General features: G+C 40.8%; 1 protein-coding gene and 1 pseudogene across 7 annotated transcripts in view; both read left to right on the top strand.

The window, feature by feature from the left end:
• The window catches only part of NPNT (nephronectin), a 76,242-nt gene extending 58,972 nt beyond the window's left edge, over nucleotides 1–17,270 (top strand). For 6 of the 7 annotated variants that reach the window (XM_061164266.1, XM_061164263.1, XM_061164264.1 and 3 more), the window contains 5 exons: nucleotides 5,431–5,517; nucleotides 6,091–6,189; nucleotides 12,852–13,108; nucleotides 14,503–14,593; nucleotides 15,987–17,270. In XM_061164266.1, coding sequence (XP_061020249.1) covers nucleotides 5,431–5,517; nucleotides 6,091–6,189; nucleotides 12,852–13,108; nucleotides 14,503–14,593; nucleotides 15,987–16,231 — 779 coding nt within the window. In that variant the 3' untranslated portion in view covers nucleotides 16,232–17,270. Of the gene's footprint in view, nucleotides 1–5,430; nucleotides 5,518–6,090; nucleotides 6,190–12,851; nucleotides 13,109–14,502 lie in introns of all 7 variants that reach the window. The other variant, XM_061164268.1, reaches the window with a different exon arrangement.
• Nucleotides 17,271–23,856: 6,586 nt separating this feature from the next.
• LOC133071887 (ragulator complex protein LAMTOR5-like) lies at nucleotides 23,857–24,125 on the top strand (annotated as a pseudogene).
• The last annotated feature ends 549 nt before the right edge of the window (nucleotides 24,126–24,674 follow it).

The following is a 24,674-nucleotide window of genomic DNA, read 5'->3' as shown; positions in this document are numbered from 1 at the left end:
AACATATGATGGGTCTTCTAAATATCAGAAATAAAAGCTTTCCCTTTTCCTTGAAAGTGATCCATTGGTCCCAAGGGCATCGAGGCCTGTCCCTCACAGTAGGCGGGCTTCTGTGTCATCCCGGGTATCGGTGCTATACTCACCCAGGCAGCAGTAGTCAAATAGTCGGCCGTGGTACCACCTGTGTTCTGTTCCAGGGCTCAGACTCAGTCCTCACCTTCCAACTTCCTTTGGCTTATAAGAAAGCAAAGGGACAAAACGTTTCTGGTGGTAAAACCTAGGGCTCTTCAGAGATAACAGAGTGGGGATGAAAGGCAAGGAGTCTGAGATGCTGTCTTTCGCCTCCCACCCCTCCTCTCTTCCTTGTTCTTTGCCTCCACATTCCTTGTCCAGTGATCTCTGACCTAGAAAAGATGAGTCATCATCCTTATGGTCACACTTAGAGAAAAGCCATCTCTTAGACATTCTCTTCTCCTGGTGTGGCTCTAGGCAAGTGCTTCAAGTCATCCTGAAATCTTATTAGAAGAGAAATAGGGGAGTTACAAAAATGGGGCTGATTATTGTTAGCTGTGTCTATGTTCCTGCCTTTCACTAGAGATTTAATTTTTCCCAGTTCTATGCTTTACTGTCAGCCCAAAGGTGTCTTTTGAACTTTGGGGATTTTTCCCGCACAGTGAAAGCTTTGGCACAGTGGGGCTTAGCAATCCTTTGCGTTTTGTTAGTGATCAGTAGATAACTGAGAATTTTCTCTAAGGTAGTTAAGGAAATTTCAGAATCTCTTTTCTAATCTTTTTATTTGATTCCCTCTGGTGATTTAAAGCTGTCCTGTGTATGTTCATCTGGAGAAGGAAGAAGGGGGCAGGGGAGAGGAGGGGAGAAGAGAAAGGAGGAGGGAAGCAGAGAGATAGCCTCTTAAAACCCTTGTCATTCATCCCCACTTTGCCACAAGAAAGAGCCCTCAGATTATTAGGGAAGTTACACATGTACCATTTTCTCCAGATGAACTAAACCCCTAAGTATAGAAAGAATTTAAGACAGTGTTATCTTTAATCTTCTAGTCCTACAACAAATGCCAGAACTGGCCTGGGTAATGTCACGGGAGCCACCCTGGAACAGAAACAGAATTTGTAAACCTGCCTTTAATAAATTGTGCTTACATTCTGCTATAGTAGTTACTCTTTGAAAGAAGTCTGGTAGTAGGTGTGCGGGATAATATTTACATTTACTTCACCGGGCTTACCTTTTCTTTTTTTTGATTGGAGTTTACTTGCTTTACAGTGTTGGATTAGTTTCTGCTCTATAGCAAAGTGAATCAGCTGTGTGTGTACATATATCTTTTTCTTGGGTTTCCTTCCCATTTAGGTAACCACTGAAAATTGAGCAGAGTTCTCTGTGCTATGTAGTAGGTTCGCATTAGTCATCTATTTTATACATAGGCTTTAGGGTCTTTCCTGGTGGCTCAGTTGGTAAAGAGTCTGCCCAGATTCAGTCCCTGGGTTGGGAAGATCCCCTGGAGGAGGAAGTGGCAACCCACTCCAGTATTCTTGCCTGGAGAATTCCAAGGACAGAGGAGCCAGATGGACCACAGTCCATGGGGTCACAGAGAGTCAGACACGACCAGGCAACTAACACTTATACATAGTAGTGTATATATGTCACTGTGCTTACTTTTAATGTTCTTTGGTAAAAATATTCAGTTGACTCTTGGGGAAACCTCATTTATGAAAACAGGTTATATATTAATACTGTTATCCCTGAGGAAAATATACTTAATAGAACATCCTAGGGCAGAGTTCCTTTTAAGAAGGTTTTTGCTTATCTGTGTGGCCAGTTCTTCTCCCAGGCTTCAGGGCCCTGTGTCCCCCAGCCATTAGGAACATCCTGGGCCCCTGAGCCCCATCCAACCACATTTTATCCGGCTGTCCGCTTGCTTCAGTACCTGTTCCTTCTCTTTATTTTAGTTCATAAGATTATAAGAAGTAGGTTTTGGTGGATGAAACCTTGACTAATGGAAGAAAAGGTTTTAGGAAATCATCTAAAGAGTGTATGAAAACATTCTTTGGTTGGTGTTAATTGTGGTCATAACTGCCCTTTGAGAGCCAAGCCCCGCTGTTCATCCTCTATGCTCCAGCCAGAATGCTGTACCTGATCTTGGCTGTACTTGATCTGTAGCTGATCCTCTGTTACAATCTCCAAGACTTCAGTTTCAGCCAGAATGAAGTCTACAGTCTTCACAGTGGTGTAAAAGGGCCTGCAGAGTCTGCCTGCACCTCTAGCTTTATTTGGGGCACTGCCTTCCCGTGAGCTCTGCCCCTGGAATGAGGTTCACGTTCACACCTGTCCAGTCTCTAGGGCGCCAGCTCACAGTAACTCCTCCTGAGGGTCGTAGTGTAAGTAGCTCCTCTCAGAGATGTTCATGCATCTGTCTTTGGTCAGCCCTCTGTTCCCCGGAGAGTCTTTAACCCATTCTGTCATTTTGTGTGTGTGATAATGAGCCAGTTTCACTTTTTTTTTTTTTTTCATCTGGCCATCCAGTTTTCCCAACATTTTTTTTATTGAGGAAACTGTTCTTTCCACACTGTCGATTCTTGGTTCCTTGGTCATATATTAATTGACCAAGTAAGTGTGAAGCATGGGAGTGTATATCTTATTACTGTTCTTTCTAGTCTGTTTTTTCTTTGTTCATTTGTTTTTCTTGTACATAGTGGAAATCATTTCATTTAAATTTTTATATAAAGTGTAAAATATACCAGGGAGTGGGTAGTAAACCTTCTCTTGACACTTCAGTGGGACACCCTTACCAGTCCATACTGGTGTGTGTAAGGAAGGAGGATTCGTTGAATAATGTAGCAGAGCCACAGACTGCAGCACACAAAATTGTAAGTACTAATAGCTGCTGAGCATTTTAGGTCTAAATTCCTTGGCATACTTCCCGGTGAATTGCAATGAAGGTGGGCATGACCATCCACTGCTAAATTAAATGGTTCTTGGAAACCAAGTGCCTAAAATACTAATGAACCATCTGGCACTTCACGAGTTGTTAGATGACTAATTCTCTGAGTGGCTGTTTTCCAAACGTGTGGTCTCATCCCTTACTTTTAACTTCTATCCCTCCCACTTTCTTCATTTCTGAGCATCCTCCAGACACTGTGAATACCTTTCTCTCATATTCCGAAGCACCTTCCTTGTACTCACCGCCTTAAACACTCCCTCTTCCCCATCTCTAGCACTTTGCTTTTAGCTTGGAAGGTTCCATCTTCTTTCCATCTCAGACTGAACAGTGTTTGCTCAGAGAGGACCTCCTGATAAAACAGGCCCTTGTACCGGGAAACCTGCGTCCTGTCCTCCCGCTCTGCGCCAAGACTCTACTTACCATTTGATGGCCTTCATTTAGAGAAACGGGGGCTGATAAACCTTCATAATGCCCTTAAAATGTGGTAGTGTAAAATTTGAGCTATTCCAGTCCAGAGATGATTTGTATAAGCTGTAACAAGAGAAGGGAACAAAAACATGATTGTTCTATGGATTTGGTTTTTTTAAAAACCACTTTCTCTATGTCATGAGAAATGAAACGTGTGCCTACAACCCTGTAATATTTCTAGTCATAAGAGGCGGATCCTCTCAGAACCCCAGATGAGGAAAGGAAAGCTGGAATTGGTCGACTTTGCTGTCAGTCATTTGGGTGTAAAATGGCCACCCCAGGGGCACCTGTGACCAGTTTGTCCCAAGATCTTGTCCATTAAGTAGCCTCTCTTCTTCCATCCATCCGAGGCTGTATTTTAGATGGGTATTTGTGAGTGGGGGAGTGGATGAGGAAGGGGCTTCAGTGTTTAGACTTTTGCAAGAAAAAAAAAATAGAAAAGAAAAACTTCACAAGCTGTAAGCTAAAAAAATCAGGGCAAATATTACGGGTGTGTTACTTAATTTTAAAAATTATTGCTAAAAATCATTGGAACATTATTGAAAAAGAACCCTTTTAACTGATGTCTGTTCCATGGTGTTCTACATCTTTACTCCCTGCCTTATAAAAATAGAGCTAATTAATTTAAGTCCTGGCAAAGAAAAGGGAGGATTCCCTGGTCTTGGGCCAAGAATCCCCTCCACTACCACCAACATTCTCTCACACTACCCACTCCCAACCCAGCTACTCTCCCTGATATCATCTGGTGCTTTTCTGTGCTAGTTTTCATTAGAATTGGGAGTTGTAGGGTCCTAAATTCTACGTTTGAAATTTGCCTCTCCCATTAGATGCAGGCTCCGAGGGGACTAGGTCCTTCTTGCTCTTACGCACTCTGTCTCCTCGGGACCTCGCCCAGGGCTTGGCATATGTGGGGCAATTAGATGTACATTGAAGAAGTAAATAAATGGATATGAATCCATTTTTAAAGTGTACATGGGCTTCTGACAAGATCTTCCCATTCACTCAGTAAACACTTACTGAATGCCTGTCACTAGATTCAGCCCTGGAAATGCCACATGAATAAGACACGGTTGATGCCCTCCAGGACTTCAGAAGCCAGCAGAGGGAGAGACGCACATGTGTGTAAATGACTGCAATTCTTTAGGGAAGAGTGGAATAGCATGTAAATATGAGCCGTCAGAGTACAGGGGGGAAGAGTTGAATTCACTCGGGACATTAGAGTTTCTACCCAGCCAGTGGTATTTATGCTGAGCTTTGAACAGAGATCTTGCCTGGAGAATCCCATGGACAGAGGAGCCAGGCAGGCTACAGTCCATGGGATCGCAAAGAGTCAGACACGCCTGAGCAACTAAAAAAATATTTTTTTTGGTAACAGAGAGGGGAGGTTAGACTGGTCAATTAGCAGGAAGAGAGCATCCCAGGCTGGGCAGGGGGTCAGAGAGGTGAACAGGACAGCATGTTTGGGCAGTACTGTGTGTTTTAGGGGGTGGATTGTGAACACCGTGCTAAGGAGTTTGGATTTGATCTAAAAGGAGCCGGGGAACCTGCTTAAGCCCTGAAGCCCATAGCAGATGCTGAGTTCACTGGAGATGAGTTCATGCTTTGGTTAGAAAGTTAAACCATTCGCTGCAATTACAGGCATTCCCCACCCCACCCCCCCATTAAAACAGCCTTAGAGTCCATAATGTATCTTTCATAGACAAATTTTAGAATTTCATAGAGCTATTTTGCTAGAAATTGGTAGCCGTTTTAAAATGTATTTTCCAGATACTTTTTAATGTATTTTATGGTGAATTTTAGAAGCTTTTGAAACCCATTTATTAAAATTGTACCCAGATAAATATTATAAGATTGCTCCAGAACAAGCTTCATGAATCCTCTTGTGAACTGTGATGAAATGTTTTGGAGTTTCCAGATGAGTGTAATACCTACGTCTTTCCCCCGTGTTAAAGGTAACGCCTCTGTGTCAATGCCTCATTGAAACTGAACAAAATGCCTCTCTATTGCAGTTCCACGGCAGCCTTCAAATGACTTGTTTGAAATATTTGAAATTGAAAGAGGAGTCAGTGCAGATGATGAAGCAAAGGATGATCCAGGTAGATCCCTATATTCTTAGTACTGTTATAATGACACTATGTCCCTCTATTTCATTAAAATAACATTTTTTTAAAAATTGGAGGATAATTGCTTTACAATGTTGTTTTAGTTTCTGCTTTACAACATGAATCAGCTTTAAGTAAAGCAGCTTTTAAATTGTAGATTGTTTGGTTACATCTGAGAAAATGGTACATTTTTTTTTTTTTACCACTTGGTTTCCCCTGTAGTTAGATCAGTTGAGCAAAAACAGTGAATCATCATTATCTTCTTTTAAAAAAATCTTGAGGCAGCATTAAGCTGAGGAGGAAGTCATATTTTATAAGTGATGAGGTAACAAGGTCATAATTTGGCAGCAATGGTGTGTTCTATTTCTACAGCTGAGCACTGAAGCACAATTGTGCTGAGAAAGGATTCATATGATTTCCTTTTAATCTCATGGACAGACCTTCTGGTGGGACATTTAAATGTGGACAGGAGAGAACACTTGGATAATACTTCTAGTTCACAAGGCTTTTGTTGTTGTTAGCCCTTGGGTTTGTGGTCCACTCATCTTTTTGGTAATTTCCTTGCAGGTGTTCTGATCCACAGTTGTAATTTTGACCATGGGCTTTGTGGATGGATCCGGGAAAAAGACAGTGACGTGCACTGGGAACCAGTGAGGGATCCAGCAGGTAAAACCGTTCGTCTAACCCTAGTACACATTTCAGCTGGATCCTATCTGAGGACCTCAGTTCTGCTAATCAAGGATACTGTAACATAGCTCTGTGTTTACTTAATAGAAAAGTGTATTCAGCATTCATCTTCCATTTTTTTAGGTGAACTGAATTTGTTAGCTAGCAATTAGAATCGTAAGTAGACAAGGAATTCATTAAAAGGCTAGCTAATTTCTCTCAAAACAGCTTGGTGTAAATATAAAACATGTAGGCTCATTCTAAAATATAAAGTTATGTGTAGTGACCCCTTCCCAAGTATAAAAATAATATCACGGTACAGCAGCCTGGTTGTTTTCTTGACTGTGTCTTTAAGATAATAGTAGAAGGAAACAGTGGAAATTTCTGTGAAGTTGTGAATATCTCTCTCAATCTAATTTTCAGTCTAATTTGGATGCTGGAGAAATTAGTTATAAATTACCACCACTTATTCCACAAGAGAATGTTATTGGAAAGGTAGATGTAAATATAGACCCTTGGAAAATTAAGACTTTTAAATTACACATGTCCTACGAATCTGAAGTTTCAGAAATTACATGTTTTGTCGTCTTGTTTCAGGAAACAAAGCTACATATTGTTGTTGGTTTTCCCCCCTCCCTTTAGTAGTTAATCTTTTATGGGCGAGTCAAACTTAATGGAAGGGTGAGAAGTTTGGTTTCTTTTTTTTTCCTTTTTATGCTCCTAATTCTAGACACAGGAATGAAAGATGCAAATCATGGGGGGGGGGGGGGGGCGGGGAAGTTACTTGCTTTAAAAGCCTAGTTCCTCAGTACTATCCCAGCAATAGAGAGAGATAGAGCACAGAACATGTAAAGGTTAGCTTGAGGGTACGCTGCATTAAAACCAGCTCTTCTCAGTGGTCAATGTGCACACAAATCCGCAGGAGGCCTTGTTAAAATGTAGGTCTTCATGCATTTCTCATACTTCCTGGGGATACTTTTCAGGTTCATCCCTCATGTACATTTTGAGTAGCAAGTTATTAAAGGTTTGGGGCAAAAATATATTCAATAGATCCCCTAAGACTGAAATGTTAGAGATACTTAAAAAATGAAATTTGAGGTAAGCTTTTAAAAAATTCCCTGGTGGTTCAGATGGTAAAGAATCTGCCTGCAATGTGGGAGACCTGGGTTCAGTCCCTGGATTGGGAAGATTGCCTGGAGAGGGGAATGGCAACCCACTTCAGTATTCCTGCCTGGGGAATTCCATGGACAGACGAGCCTGGCGGGCTACCGTCCATGGGGTCACACAGAGTCAGACACGACTGAACGACTAACACTTTCACTTTAAAAATAAGTACCCAATAAATTCAGAGGGGTTTTTAGATTTAACTGTAAAATGATTTTTAGTCTCACATACACACACATACCAGTACCCTCTCTCTCATTCTCACTTAATTGAAGGTTAGCTATGAGACAGATGACATCATTATTAATGTCAGAGATAACTGTGAATAAGGGAGAAATCAACATGTATTTGATATCTACTATAATCCTGACTCATTCATCATCTCAGTTTTATTTAATCCTCTTATCTACCCTGTGGAAGTAATGTTTTTATTTCACAAAGGCCCAGAGGTTACATCAGTTTCCTAAGGCTACAGAGCTAAAGAACAGACTTCCCATCCAGGCCTCTCTGTCCTGCCCAGGCAGCAACCTCAGCAGTTCAGTGCCCACAATCCCTGCAGTATTATTGAGAATTTCCCCATCCAGCCTGGCCTCCCTGTCCTGGGATTGTGTGCATGATCTGATTAGCACGTCTCAGGCCTTGGAGATTTGAGTGACCACTGACCCGGAGTAGTGTGCTACAGAAGGAAGGATTTTTAGCAACCCGGTGTGATAAAATGGTGAATAATGCTCATGATCATAATGAAGAACTGTTTTAAGTAAGGTACACTGGGGAGAGTAATTCACACTCAACTCAGAATTCATTGCACTTGTCTGTAAACAGTCTGTGTAAAATATTTGACTTTTTGGAATTTAAATACTGTCTTTTAGAACCAATTTAGTACTTTTCAACAGTTTTTATTATTCATCACATATGTAAATGTTTAAATTTGCTGTGACCTGCCCCACCCCCTCCAAATCCACTTGCCCTCCAAGAGAAAAATGAAAAGAGGATTGACAGTTAGAATGGTAGAAAAAGGTCTGAAATGGTCCTTTGGCTGTGATAACACAGAACAAGTGAAAGGAATGGTGGCTACCTGGGTAATTAGATAGCTTCTGCTCATTGGCTCTGGCCCCTCAAAGATGCTTTTCTGGGGTTGCTCCAGGTTTCTGCCAACAACTTGGATGAACTGGATGTTGAAAGCATACTAACCAATCTGTGGATAACTTAAAGCCAAGGGAGAAAGCAACTGTGTGTGCCGACACAAACAGCCTCCAAAGATTAGACCAGTGGGCCACACTTAAGAGGCGGCATCTCCTGGGGATGAATTCATAGTGTAGCTCTTGAACCACCCACACGGCTGTGGGAGTGGAAGGATGTGACTTAGCATTAAGCGTGAAAGACTTAGAGTTTTAATGGATAAAATCAATGTGAGTGAACCCTGTGTCACTGCTGCCAGAAAGTTGGGTCATTTCCATAGAAATAGGTATTTTTTTCTAGAATGGAAAATACACTTTGGTTTTACCAGAGAAGAGAGGTAATTGTCGGTGACTCGGAAGAGTATGACCTTGATGGAAAGGTATCTCAAAGCTTATAGAAAAACAGGTGAGAAACCCAGGAACCCAGAATGTTTAGTCTGGAGTGGAAATAATGGAACAGGGTAGCTTTTCAGTACATGACGGGCAACGTCTATCTCAGTTGTTCTGTGACCGCAAGGGGATAAGAACTTGGATCAGTAGTTAAAAACTTACAGGGTGGCTGACTTTTGCTCACTGTCAGAACTTGCCCATGGTCAGAGTTGTCTAAAGAGAGATCAGGGGGCTGTCAGTGGAGACTGTGGACTGGGCGACACTTGACAAGGTGTTGTTTTGAGAATTGGACAAGGGTTGGATTAGAGCCCTGGGAGCCTCTGAACCAGAATGGAATATCCCAGGTCATCCAAGATCAGAGAGCAGAGTTCTAGCTTGGAAAATGGATGGGAAGACCAAAGATGACAGAGTTAGAAGAGGTGGTTAGAAGACCAAAGATGATACAGCTTATATGTCAAGGCATAATTGCAGGTGGTTTTTTTTAGCACCTATTGGGAAATTCTAACCATATACAGATTCTAACACACTCAGATGATAAATACTATTGAAGCTTACTTTCTGAGCCTACTTTTTTTCTAGGAAGTCCAGGTGAGGTTGTGCGTACATCACATGCTCAGGCCAGAAAAAGACTATAAGCAATTTAATCAATCACTTTTGTGTATTATTCTAATTCCCAAATTGTTTGCTTCTTTCTATCTAGATTATACCCTTTGTAAGGGAACATGTTTGGATTTCTGCAGTTATGACTGATTTTTATGTTGTGTATTTCTTATGCAAGATCCAGATTTACAAATATTCTTAGATACTAATATCTCTAAGACAAACCTTAATTAAACAAACTTACAACTTTCAGAAATAGCTGCAAAATAAGTGCATTTATTATCTGCCTTCCAAGTGCTCATTAGATTTTATTATCACATTCAGTCTTGAACTTAATTGTGACTTAGTGAAATTAATCCATCTTCTAGGGAGTGTGTGCTCCTGACAGATGTGATGTTGTGCTATAGCCTTGTAGCTGTGACCCTGAATACACGTTCTTCTCCTCTAGTGTCAAGGCTAAACTTGGGACCCTTTTCCTGGAACCCTAATCTCTGGGGATCAAGTTAAGGGCAGCTGACTCAGCCTGCTACTGAGAGCTACAGGGAATTCATTTAAGTATAAAATTATACGCTAGCATGTATGTACAAGTATGTCTACTGTAGCATTAAGAAACATTATTTTGAAATACATGAAAACAGGAAAAGAAAAGCTCTCTCCCTAACCCTGGCTCCCAGATGCAGCCAGTTTCTTGGTTACCTTTCCAGAGAGACATTTTTCCACACAACAGCCCCCTCTTCTGTACCTTGCTTCTTCCACTTAACGATGTTATCTTAAGAGTTGACATGAGTGTGGACTTTGAAGCCAGAAAGCCTGGGCTGTAACCTGGCACCACCACTTACTAGCTTTGATCTTGAGCAAGTTGAGTCACTTCAGTAGTGTCTGCTAAACATATGTAAAGCATTTAAAGCAGTCCCTGGCCCAGAGTTACCATTAGAATAGTATTAGCTGTTGCCTGCGGAAGACTGTTCTGTGTCAGCACATACAGGGCACCCTCACTCTTGTTAGTGGTGGTTACTCCATTACGCCTTAAACGGATTTAAGCGGCCGTCCACTGAGGGACGTTTCAGCTGTTTCCAGGTCAGACAATGCTGTAGTAAGTAACCTTGTACAGATATCATTTCCTATCTGTTTGAAATTAAAATTTTATCACCTGTATATCTGGCATCTATTATCGACCAAAACCACCTTTAGATACTGTGATGCCTTAAATTGAATCCATGAAAAATAATGTAATTTTATATTTAAACCAGTATTTTGGAATCAGAAGTGAAAATATTTAATAGGGTAATTTGTTTGGAATGCTCAATCAACTTTTGCCTTCACTGCCATTCTAAATTTGTAATAGCCCCACTTATTAAAAAGGGAAAAAATTCTTTGTGGTTAAAAAACAAAAAACTCTTAGTGGCCACAGAGTAGCCCTATAGGGGGAGAGCAATTGTAACCTCATTTATAGAATTTTAAGTATCTATATAAAAGGATTATTTGCCTCTTCATAGGATTCCTTGGTTTTTGTTAGGTTGTCTTGTTCGTGGGCAGTGTCTGGTATGGTGATATTAGTGTCCATTCCACAGGGACTTAAGATAATCCTTGTTTTCTTAAATATTACAGATTAACTGTAATAACCTTGTATCTTTGTCTTAACCAAAATACCTGTGATGATTCAAAAAGCTGACTAACAGAGAGACATTCTAAATCCATCTAAATATTTTGGCTCAAAATATTGTTTGGATTCATTTGGGGAAGACAGAGGCGGAAGGAGTACAAAAAATTGTGTTTGTTTTTGGTGAGTCAAGTACATGACTAAGGGACTTACTTCTCTGTTGTGTTTTGCTGTATTCTTGGAACATCATTAATTCAACAAATGGCATTAAACGCCTACCATGTACTAGGAATGTAACGGGGTTTAGGGGAGAAGTTGGTTATGACACAGTCTCCTGGAGGAGGGAAGTATGGAGACCAGTGATTCCCATGCTGAACAGGTATTCAGGCGGTTTTGAACTCAAACTTACTCAGCTACACAGTGGCTGGATGACACCTTGGGTGACCACCTCTCAAAACCTCAGGCTTGTTTGCAGATGCAGAAGCTAAGAGGTGTTCACCTCAACGCATATTAGCAGGCTGAATGAGATGCTCCTCATGGAGCACTTGCACAGGGCATGGCACACCACAGGTACACACAGGTCACCTCTTTGGGTCTTTAGAGACCCAGAGGGGACTTGGTAGAGAAGTCACTTGCAGAATAACATCCCAAACCTTGTCATGTCTTGTACAGTTTGTGTTAAGAAATCATTTCCAATGAAATGTAAGTGGGGTTTCTACCAAAACAGATACACATGTTCAGCTTTGCAGCCACATTCTTCCTATGGATAAGTCAGTGTCGAGACATCAGTGTGTGTTTCAATTGGTTGCAATAAAACAGCCTGAGGGGAATGTCATTTGTACATGGACTGAGTTTCAAAATATGCCTTGCAGCTGTCCCTGTCCTAGGAAGCAGCACCCCCCTCCCACATCACTGCTGCTCAGATCTTTCCCCCTTCATTGCAGTTCCTCTAGCAATAGGGGGAAGCAAATGCTGTGGCCCTGAGGATCCAAGATCATCAAAGTGACCTTTCCAAAGGGAAAGATTTTATTAACATTTTGGTATTCATGTATACATAATAGAAATTGTATATATTAATTGTATCATTATGGATTTGTTTTCACATAAACATGTTTTAAACTATTTACCTCCAAGTAATACTGATGCTCTGGGAAGATGTGGCAGGTTTCCAGAACACTTCTGCATCTTCTTGAGGTCAGGTATGAGAAGCATACCGAACTCATTTGTAAATGATCCTTCTCCCTTGAGAGATTTTTTTTTTTAAGTGGGGAGACGTGAGAATGATCAGATCAAGTGTCCCTTTAAATCACCATCGGCTCTACTGCCGGGAAGTAGAAAATCCACCTAGAAAATTCTCCCTGGCAACTTAAGTCAACCACCACACCAGCCAGGCAGTAGATGCATGTGGATCAAGAGGTGGTGAGTGTGTGTTTGCCTGTGTGTGTCTGATCATATCTAACTGGAAACATTTATAGCATTAGGGTTACTAACATTTGGCTGTCCTTGGCATAATCTGTACCCCTCATGAGCAAAGTGTTCTCTGTTAACAGAAAACCACAGAATTTAAGACAGTCGTAGAGATAAGTCCTGTTTCCCTCCTCCAAAAGTCTGCAATTCTTTACAAATGCCTGGCACAGCCTGGGGCTTAGGACAGAAGCGACGCGCCAGCCGCCCCGTGCCAGCAGACACCTGAGCGCATGCGCACACACGGCCCTGCTCTTCCCCTGCAGGTGGACAGTATCTGGCGGTCTCAGCAGCCAAAGGCCCGCTGGGGAGGGCCGCCCGCCTGCGGCTGCCCCTCGGCCACCTCCTGCACGCAGGGGACCTGTGCCTGTCGTTCAGGCACAAGGTGACGGGGCTGCACTCCGGCACGCTGCAGGTGTTTGTGAGGAAACACGCTGCCCACGGAGCAGCCCTGTGGGGAAGAAATGGTGGCCATGGCTGGAGGCAAACGCACATCACCCTGCGAGGGGCCGACATCAAGAGCGTAAGTAGACCCGCCAGGCAGGCAGAACCGGGGAGGCTTTCCTTTCAGAGGAGAACGCGGGGGTCTGCAGTGGAAGCCTCCTCCGCTCTTCCTGAATTCAGGCACGAGGCTGTGGCGTTTTCCGGGCCTGGTGACCCTGCCTCTTGCCTGCTTTCTTTAACCCGTGCTCCTTCATACCTGTTCTTCACGGCCGCCTCTGATCACCGCCTCTCCCCTGACCCTGGCGAACAGCCCCTACTTGTAACGAAAAAAAAATTTAGTAGGAGTTGCAAAAGTTAAAAAAAGTTAACAAAAACTTCAAAAGGGTGGGGGGTGCGGTGGGCTTAACCTGCTTTTCCTTTTCCTCAAACTCCTTATACGTCAAACTGTGACCACCATGAGCTACTCTAAAGTGGGTTATTTTTTTTTAATGTTTCTTTAAAGTCTTTTTTTCCCCCCTCTTTGGCTCAGAGATCATAGTTAAGCAGCCTTGGGTGGGAACCAGAACAATATGTTTGGAAAGTATTATTCTATTCAGGACAGGATGTGGGGAAAGCTTCAATTGAATATATAAATTTTATCTGAAGTAGTCAAGTTATAGGTGACAATAAAAGATCTATCACACCCCACTGAAATAGTGAATGTATTTCAGAAATGGGTTGTCTTTACGGCAATACTTATAAAAATTGTTACTAGGAGATTCTGCATCTATACCTAGAGGTATAGTTTCTAGAAACTGCTTTAAAAAGAAAGGATGGAGTCCATGAATACAGCTTTTATCAGAGAATTGGTTTTTGTTTTATTATTTTTCTGAAAATTTCTCTTAATATTTACATTGTTTGGAGATTAAAAAATGTTGTTTCGCACCCTAACATAGGTTTCTGTTTTAAAAGGAGCAAGGATGCTCTACAGAAGATAAAATGCAGGAAAGACTTTGGTCTTTACATAAGTGAACAAGGCTGTGATTGCATTAGGATGTTTGGTTCTACTCCATTTTAAGCAACAAAACTTAGAAAAAACATCTAAGTAAGGCTGCATGATTGTGATCTTTCAGATCTTTGGTTCCTAATTTCTACACCATTATATTCCATCCCACTCTTTTCTTCTGACCTTGGTAATCTTTGACAAAGTCTCCACTTCTTAATCATTCCTAAATGGAACTAGCCTATTGTTTAGAATGACTTTTCAAAGAGGAACTGATTCTGGGTAAGGTGATCTGATGAGCAACCGTCTACTGATGACTTAAATTCCTACCAAAAGGCAAGCCTCCGTGACACTGGCAACTCTGTTCTAGTCTTTCCTTCTACTAAGTTTACTCTTTAGTTTTGGGGGAAAGGTTGCCTTTATTTTGGTAAATGAGCAGACGTTGGAAAGGGGCAGAGGAGGCTTGACCCGTGTGTGCGTTCTCTCTCTAGGTCATCTTCAAAGGTGAAAAAAGGCATGGTCACACTGGGGAGATTGGATTGGATGATGTGAGCTTGAAAAAAGGCCACTGCCCTGAAGAACGTGAGCAACTCCAGAACTAGCAATGAACCCCCATGTTGCTCCCTCCTCTTTTTCCAACCTTCACCTCCTGTCCTCTCCTCCCTCTTTATCAGGCCTAGGAAAAGAGTGGGTCAGGAAAGTCTGGTTGGTGACCCACAGCTTGCTGGCCTGCTTTTGTTGTGCAATCCCAATGAACAGTGACACCCTCCTTGAAATACAGGGGGGCATATGTAGACGTGTCCAAAGTCGTTTTTGGGTGTTAACCTTTCATGCCGTGTCTTTTTAAGAAGGCCTTCGACGTGTGTGACCTATACCATCCTTCATCCTGGTTGCAAGGTGTTTCTTGTAGCAAATTATGGGAGAAGGTTTCAAAAGAAATCTGTGCAAATGGCCATTCTGTTATCTGTTCAGTGTTGTACCACGAGTAGTATTGACTTCCCGAAGATGTGTTGTACAGTGTGCTTGTGAAATTTGGTTTCTCCTCTCCACTTGGTATTGATAGTTCTTGTCTGACCTGAACTCTTTCACTGCCATTCTCTTTGTAAAAGAAGGGTGTATAACATATCAAGATGCATTTATTCTTGTTAACTGTATTTTTCTTCTAAAGACAATTATGTAAAATGGGCACATAATCCCTCGTTATTAGTATTGTATTTTGTGTAAATGTGTTATTGGTATTAAGTAGTTACATGTTCCTAATAGTTACAGACTCTAGTTGCAAGGGAAAGGCAGCTTGTGATCTTTTGAGTTAAAAAATACACGGTGGAATGGCATCCAGTTCCATGACCTTATATTGGCAGCAAGAGAAAATTGGAAGAGGTGTCAGGTTGTGGTCATAGCGAGGTGAATTTAATGGCATTGAGTTTGATCACTACAAAGGACAGTAGACCATTCAGTAATAGACAGGAAACTGAGGTTAACATATAAAACCCTCACTGTTTCAGGTTACACTTGAAAACCAACAGCTTTTACCACAACAACATGGCTCTTTCTGGCAATCTGTAAGCAGCTTTATGAAAGTTCGGGTTGTTTTGAAGAAAAGGTTCTGTTTGTGGAAGCCGGGTGTTTGGAAGCATGGGGGAAGCTTCACTGAAAGATTTTCATACTAATTTTTAAACAAGTATAAATTTAGGCAGGTCTAGAACATGACCTATGTGCTGTTGTGTCAGGAAAGGATAGGAGGCAAATCTCATGCTTTGAGGCGTTGGATGTGCTGGAATGGGATTCATACACACACTAGGGCAACAGGACAAGATTGGAATTCTAAGACCAGTGAGACGACAACTGCATTTCCTCCCTGCAAAGTTTACTCTTAGGTTTAAAAATATACATACAGAACTTTTAAAAGGCAACTTATTCCTGAGGCTTTCATTTCTGATTAAGTAATCAAAATATTTTCTGCTGTTTTTGCCAGGAATCACAAAGATGATTAAAGGGTTGGAAAAAAAGATCTATGATGAAAAGTTAAAGGAACTGGGATTATTCAGCATGGAGAAGAGAAGACTGAGGGGCAAACCATTGCTGGTTTTCAAGTATATAAAGGGTTGGTACAGAGAGGATGGTGACCAGCTGCTCTCCACATGCACTAAGAATAGAACAAGAGGAAACAGGCTTAGACTGGAGTGTGAGGGAGCGTTTCCTGGCAGGGACAGTTGTTAAATTAGAATCTTTTGTTTTTAAAAGTGTGTGAATTTTTTTGAGACTTTAAAAAAATTTGATAACATTCTTTTCTATTAATTTAAGATGGTTAAAAGTGTTCTTACCTCAAGGTAGAGTAACAGATTACAGAATCTCTCCAAAGATATCTTGATTGTATTACTATGTAATGAAAATTTCCAGGCCTAAGTAACATGGACTAGGCTATGGTCTAACTGAGCTATTTCCCTCTTGGCCTCCAAATAGAGAGGAATCAAAAGGGGGAAAGCCACAGCGCTGAGCTCATGAAAAGGTCTCTCTCTTTATGGCAAGCCTAGAAGTGTTACAAAAACAAAAAAGAAAAAATGTAAAATCTATTTATTCCAAGAGTGATGGGCAGATATTTTAGTATCTCAGTGACATCCTAATGTGGTGGTGTGCATTTTTTCTCTTAGTAAAGTTATAACCCTTTTACTTGCTTAATGGATGATATTTCAAAATTTTAAAGAGACTATAGCTAAGAACATTAGCTGAGAGAGATTTTTATCTGGTGCAATCTCCCTGCAATATGTGTGACAACTTCACCTGACTACTGAAAAAGAGTGTCATGCCCAACACCACTGCCAGGACCTTTCCTTCACCTAATAGCATAAGTGTCTCTTACCATTTGGAATCTCCAAGCCCCACAAAATGGTATTGTTTTTGGAATAATAGGACTATAGAATCTTTCATCATTTAACTTGGTGGAGGCAAGGCTGGAGGGGGAATATAAATCAGTAAGCCTTTGAGTCAGGGGCCAGGAAATACAGCTTTAGATCCATTTTTAATGATTCATTTCCTTTTTGGTCATATAACTGCACAACTGGAGATGAAAGGGGAAAATAGAAAACTTCACTTTTAGGTGCCAATAATACATTGCACTACACTGATGGAAGAAGTTATCCAAAGTACTGTATAACATCTTGTTTATTATTTAATGTTTTCTAAAAGTGAAAAATGTTAGTGGTTTTCCAAACAGCCAAATAAAAATAATTCTTTGTAAATAAAAACACTGTTAATAATACCAATTGTCTCGGAGTTTTCTTTTTTCTAAACTGGAAGAATTATCAAGGTAATTTGAGTTTTCACAAATGCCATCTATAGTAGAACCACTTTAATACCAGGAATATTGGGAACAAAAATGATAAATAAAATATTGCCATATAAGTAAACAGAGGATGTCACAGTCATCAGCAATTGCAGCCCTCCAACCTGAGCTGCTGAGCCCTGAGAAACAGAGCTGAGAAAGGAAAGAATACCTGCCATCTAGCAGCCATTAGTCTGTAGTCACTCCCTATGGTGGGCCCTGAGGAAACTCAGGATGTGAAAACACAGGATACTGGCCCCAGGGAAGTGAAGTGAAGTGAAAGTTGCTCAGTCTTGTCCGACTCTGCAATCCCATGGACCATACAGTTCATGGAATTCTCCAGGCCAGAATATTGAAGCAGGTAGCCTTTCCCTTCTCCAGGGGATCTTCCCAACCCAGGGATCGAAGCCCCAGCGAACTGAGTTGCATATCAAAGGAATGATTTCACTGAGCCCAGACTCTTGCATCTTCCCATACAAAAAAGGTGCTAAATTCCTTAACTTGAGATATCTAGTTTTCTTTAACAATAATCTTGATGTTCAGACTACCTGCCCTTTATTGCAAGACTTCTATATAATCTGGCTCCTCCCCTTGCCTTCTTGGGGCAGTTCTCTCAGGATTACTTGAGATGCTGCCTCCCAGGCTTGCAGTCCTAAAAATTGCCACTGAATGAAATATAACTCTCAACTTTAAGGTTGTGAATAATTTTCTAGTTGAAAGATATTACCACATTATTATGCTTTCTGAGAAAGATTGGAAAATCACTATAACATGTCATACCTCAGCAAATTGCTTTAGTTATGTTCTCTCATGTCTCTCTTACTTCTAAACATTTGTCTTAAATCTTTTTATATAAAGGAAGATAAATATGTAAATATATATATATATATATATGAATTATGAGCCTTTTTTTAAAAAGTGTTGATTTGGTTAATTTGTAACATTTTACTCCTATTCCAACAAACTTTCCTGATAGAGAAACAAATCTAAAGATCAAAAATTAGTCCTACAGAATTATTATAGAGAATATGTTAATGGCTTCTTCCTTTCCAGTACTCAGAGAACCCTTAGTGGCTAGGAAGCTCAAATTTTGTATAAATATATACTTTAAGCAAAAGGTAATGAAAAACTGCAGCTTCCTTATTTCAGAATTTTTTCCTCATCTCAGAGATCCTTCCTAATCATTTCTAGGAGATCTGAGAAAACTGAAGTTTTCCAAATATGTTAGAAGTTAAACCTCTTCCTAAAGTATTTGAGGTTGGAAGAAGCAAATGAGTATAAGGTCTCAGAGTCTAGTTCATTGATTTATTTGACAGATTTTACAGCACTTACTATGTGCCTGGCTCTGAGGTACAACCCCCTTTGTGGAGTTTCAATCTAGAGAGGAAGATGGACATTTATCAGAGTCATACAAATAAATGCAAAGTTGCTATTCTAAATACTGGTATACCTTGGAGGCTCTGAAAATGTGGTGGGTTCCAGGACCTTTGGCCCACTGCTTTTCAAACTCTTAATGTACATGTGTGTGGGAGGTGAAAGTGAAAGTCACTCAGTCATGTTTGACTCTTTGCAACCCCATGGACTATACAGTCCATGGAATTCTCCAGGCCAGAATACTGGAGTGGACAACCTTTCCCTTCTCCAGGGATCAAACCCAGGTCTCTCTCATTGCAGGCAGATTCTTTACCAGCTGAGCTACCAGGGAAGCCCAACCTTTTTAAAATTCAGCTTGATTTGGGAATCTGGAGTGGGACTTGAGATTTTGCATTTCTAACCAGCTCCCAGGTGATGCCTATGTTCCTGGTGCTGGAATCAAATTTGGATTACAAGCCCTTACTGATAATACCCTGGATGGGGGTACATAGTAGCTAGGGCCTTCATCTCTGTTAACATTTATTGTTGGAAAGTATAAAGGACCATGGTAGCGAGATATACATTCACAAATATTCACTTAGTTTCAACGCAGTCTTTCCTTCAAGAAACTTTTGGGCCTCAACAAATAGAGAATATCAATTAAGTAGAGAAATATTATTTTAAAAACAGATTATGTATATCATAGCACAATCACTAAAATGAAAAAAATGATCAAAGTACTCAACAGCAGAATTGAGCTGGTAGAATAAAGAATCAGTCAACTTGAAGATTGGTCAGTTGAGATTTTCCAATTTGAGGAAAAGAAAGATAAAGCTTAAGTAAGGATAAACAACTAGACTTGAGATCAACAAGGATATTAGAAGAGTTAAAAAGTTCTATAAACCAACCAGCATGCATGCATACATGCTAAGTCACTTCAGTTGTGTCTGACTTCTATGCAACACTATGGACTGTAGCCCTCCCGGTTCATCTGTCCATGGAATTCTCCAGACAAGAATACTGGAGTGGGTTGCCATACATTCCGTCGGGGATCTTCCCAAACCAGGAATCAAATCCATGTCTCTTACTGTCCTTCATTGGCAGGTGGGTTCTTCACCACTAGTACCACCTGGGAAGCCCAAACCAACCGGACCAAATATCTATAGAACACTCCACTGGACACAAGAATATATGTTTATTTCAAATGCATAGAGATGTTGACAGACATAAATTAGGCCATAAGACATGATCTTAAATTTAAAAGGCTTGAAATTATACAAAATAGGTCCTTCCACCACAGTGGATGAAATCAGAAATCAGTAACAAAGGAAAATATGATGTGGAAACTAAGCAATATGCTTCTAAACAATGGCTAAAAGAAGAAATCACAAGGAAATTAAAAAATATTTTGAGATCAATAAAAATGAAAATATTACCAAATTTATGAGATAAACTAAACCCTTGTTTAGAGGGAAATTTATATTCATAAATGCCTATATTAAAAACAAACCTTATAAAACTAGGAAGAACAAATTAAATCACAGCAAGCAGGAGGAAGGAAAATAAAAATTAGAGCAGAAAAAAATGAAATAAAAACAGTATAGGAAATTGATGAAACTAAAAGTTGGTTCTTTGAAGAGATGAATTAAAATTTATGCACATTTAGATAGAGTGAAAAAGAGAAAAAAGACTTAAATGAACAAAATCAGGAATAAAAGAGGGGACATCATCACTGACCTTATAGAAATACAAAGGATTTTAAAGGAATACTATGAACCTTATGTCAATGAACTAAGATAACCTAGATGACATAAGAGTCTGAGACAAAAACTACTGAATCGGCATCAAGAAGAAAGTGACACTTGAACAAACATTGCAAGTAAAGGGAATGAGCTAATAATCAAAAACTTTTCACAACTGAAAGAAAATGCCCAAAGAGCTTCAACAAAGCAATGAAGTAAACTGAATATTTAAGCATTAATACTAACCAACAACAACAAAACTAAGTATTCGTAAACTCTATATGAAGGAGGATACATTTTCCATATATAGAATATCCATATATAAAATGGATATCCATCTAGAATATCCATATATAGAATAGTTCAGAGATTACCACCATCTTAACAATATTATGTCTTTCATGAACAAGGGATGCAACAAAGGCAGTGCTCAGGGCCTGCAGTAAACACAGTAAATAGTGAAAAGATCTCAAATCAATATTGTTGTTGTTTAGTCGCTAAGTCATGTCCAACTCTTTTGCGACCCCATGGACTGTAGCCTGCCAGGCTTCTCTGCCCATGGGATTTCCCAGACAAGAATACCAGAGTGGGTTGCCATTTCTTTCTCCAGGGGATCCTCCTTACCTAGGGATTGAACCCACATCTCCTGGATTGGCAAGCAGGTTCTTTACCGCTGAGCCACCCAAAAAAGATGCAAATTAAACTTAAAAATAGCAGGAGGAAGAAAATATATATGAATGAAAATAATGAAACAGAGAAAACCCAGAGAATCAACAAAAGTAAAAATTGGTTCTTTGAAAGGATCAACAAAAATTAGAAACCATTAGCTACACTAACAACCAAAAAAAAGTCTTAAATAACTAAAATCAGGAATGAAACTGGGGTTGTTACTACTAACCTGACAAAAATAAAAATGATTATAAGAGAATGTTAAGAACAATTGTATGCCAGTTAGTTAACAGTTAAGGAGTTAGATATTCTAAATGAAAAGAACAAATTCCTACAAATTGGATAAAAAAACAACTACCCTCAAGAAAACAAAATCTCAATAGACTTATTACAAGTAAAGAGAGTGAAGCAATAATCAAAACCACCCAACAAAGAAAACTCCAGGACCACCTAAATGTCTTCACTAGTAAATTCTACCAAAATTTAAAGAATTAACATCAATTCTTTTCAAATTCTATCAAGAAATAGAGGATGAAGGACAGTTCCTAACTCATTCTATGAGGCCAGCATTACTGATACAAAACCAGATAAAGACATAACAAGAAAAGAAAATACAGTTGACCCAAACAACTTGGGTTTGAACTATTGGGGTCTACTTATAGGTGGATTTTTTTTTCCAATAAATACCACAGTACTACATGCCCTCAGTTTGGTTAAATCCATGGATACAGAACGACTTTATAGTGGGAGGGTCAACTATGAAGTGATGCTCAGATTTTCAACCTCCCCAGGGGGTGAGTGCCATTAATCCCTACATTGTTCAAGTGTCAACTGTATAGATCAGTATCCTTTATGAGTACAAGTACAAATATCTTCAACAAAATACTAGCAAACTGAATCCAAAAACCCATTCCATATATTCTATGACATGACGGGATTTGTGCCAGAAAGGCAAGGATTTATGCAAGGAAGGGAAAACTGGTTCAAAATAAGACAATCACTCATTCAACATTTTACTGGATGGTCTAGTTAATGCAATTAGGCAACAAGAAGAAATAAAATGTATTGGAAAGGAAGAAGTAAAACTGGTGCCGAAAACTAGGAATTCAGGAAATCACGGTAAACTGCAGGCTTCACCTGGCTGTGGCTTGAGGCCGCTAACTTACTTCTTGCTCTCCTTCTCTTGCTCTCCCCTTTGCTTTCTTTTCAAGATAATGCTAGATGTAATCTATCTGCTCACAGCATTACGGGTCCCCCCAACAACATTGTGGCTGGCAAGGGAATCCCCAGGCCTTGCAGATTCAAATAATGGTGACAGCTAACGCCGTCCTCTGGGACGTGGTGGAAACGTGATTTCTGAACCCAAGCGGTCTCACTCCATTCTTTCACTGTCCCATGTGGAACCCTCCACTATTCTTTCCCATTTGACTCATACAAGCAGGTCTCTTTCCACATTTTATCTCCTAGCTCTTTTAGGGAAGGAGTTTAGGATGTTATTCCTAAACTGCAGCCCTACCACTGCCAAACCCAGTATTGTCTGTCTCAAACAGATTCCATTCTGTCTTAGCTGCCAGGCAGACAGGGCAAAGGATTTGTGGTTCTTCTGCTGTCTGGTCTCTCATTTCACTCAATCCTCAGAAATTTACTATGACAATTTCTCTCTCAGCCCTCAAGCCTCAGACCCTGTGCCATCTTCCACACTGCTGAGTGTTGCACTTAGTCACTCAATCATGTCTGACTCTTTGTAACCCCATGGACTATAGCCCACCAGGCTCCTCTGTCCATGGGGATTGTCCAGGCAAGAATACTGCAGTGGGTTGCCATGCTCTCCTCCAGGAGATCTTCTCAACCCAGGGATCGAACCCAGGTCGCCCACATTGCAGGCAGACTCTTTACCATCTAAGCCACCAGGGAAGCCCATCTTCCATTGTGCCCAGCTCCAATTTCTCCAAGGGTTCCTCTTTGCATCCACTGGACTCCCTTCACCCCAGGCCTTGGCAGCCTACACACTGCTATGGTTTATCAGGCTGACCACTACCCAGAAGCCTAAATTACAAACTCTGTGGATGTTCAGTCACGAGGAATACACCCCAGTGGGCATGCATGAGTAGGTGCTAAGTCACTCAGTTGTGTCCAATTCTATAGACTCCATGGACCAAAGTCTGCCAGGCTCCTCTGTCCATGGAATTCTCCAGGCAAGAATACTGGAGTGGGTCACCATGCTCTTCTCCAGGGGATCTTCCTGACCCAGGGATCGAACCCATGTCTTTTATATCTTCTGCATTGGCAGGCAGGTTCTTTACCACTAGTGTGGGAAGCCCACACCCCACATGGGAAGATTTATCATAGGACATAAGCTCTATAGACAAGGGATACGTCCTAAGGTAAGTCCTGACAACTGGTCTGCACTAGTTCAAAAGTCCTCCTCTGGCTCTGCTGGGGGAGGCACCTTGCACAATGTCAAAAGGAGAGCCAGAGATGTCTGGTCAGGAATCACCGGGAGAGTAGAGGATGCTTGAAACCCCATCAGATTCGAAGGGTCCTGATATCCAGGTCATAGCCTCCGGGCAAATGTCTCTGAGACACGGGATTCCATTCTCGGAGTGCTCTCTTGTTCTGAGGTGTGGGTTACTCAGCAGGGGAGGAGCCCCCTCTGAGCCAGAACAGACACCTCTGCATATACTTATACCAGTGTGTACTTGAGAATCAGAATTTCTGACCTGACGCCAGTGACGAGGAAAGAGGCAGTGCACAGTGGGATGGAGGCTATCTTAGAGCAGCACTTGGAGGACACAGTGAAGAATCCATCCATTGCTGGAGTCCTATGCACAGATTCACAATGGCTCAATCTGGGCTGCATCGGAACCCTGTCAAATGAGCATGCTGGGCTGATATCTGTTTTAGCCCGGCAAGCAGCTAAGCTAACCTCAGACCCCACTGATATTCCTGTGGTATGTCTAGAATTAGATAATGGGAACATTAGAAACACAATGGCATCACACTGGCAGGGCACAGAATGGCCTCTTGATGACTCATATTGGTTCTCCAGCATCCTGTCACAGGGACTCAGTCATACTTATGTTAATTAACTTCTACGACTATTAGAGTTCCAGTAATTAGACCATTCATGTAATATGCACTGGGCACTTTTCTATTAATTTTAGAGTAAGCTGCTTTTTGACATTCTGTGGATTGAATACTATCAATACTTATCAAATACTAGTTAAAGAAAGTATGTTTTGAAGCAGCAGGTTTAGGTCACCTTGTGTACAGAATTTTGTTATGTTTAATAAGCCTGGTTGGAGGAGGGAAAAAGTATTGGAATTTTTTAACTGAAGGGCTAAAAAAGGAAAAACTTAAAATCTATTGTAGCAGTGCTTGGCCTTTGTGTAAGTTGGAGGATGGAGAAAAATGGCCTAAAAAAACGGGTCTCTAATGTATAATACCACTCTGCAATTGGATCTTTATTGTTGCAGGAGGGGAAAGTGGAGTGAGAGTCCCTATATGCAGGCTTTTGTGGTCCTTTACCAAAATCCTGCCTGATAAACTCTTGTAATTTAAAACCTGGAAGATCAGA

This window comes from Dama dama, chromosome 17 (genome assembly GCF_033118175.1).
Source record: "Dama dama isolate Ldn47 chromosome 17, ASM3311817v1, whole genome shotgun sequence".
NCBI lineage: Eukaryota > Metazoa > Chordata > Mammalia > Artiodactyla > Cervidae > Dama > Dama dama.
The sequence above is the reverse complement of the archived record's forward strand: the minus strand, read 5'-3'. Positions and strand labels throughout refer to the sequence as shown.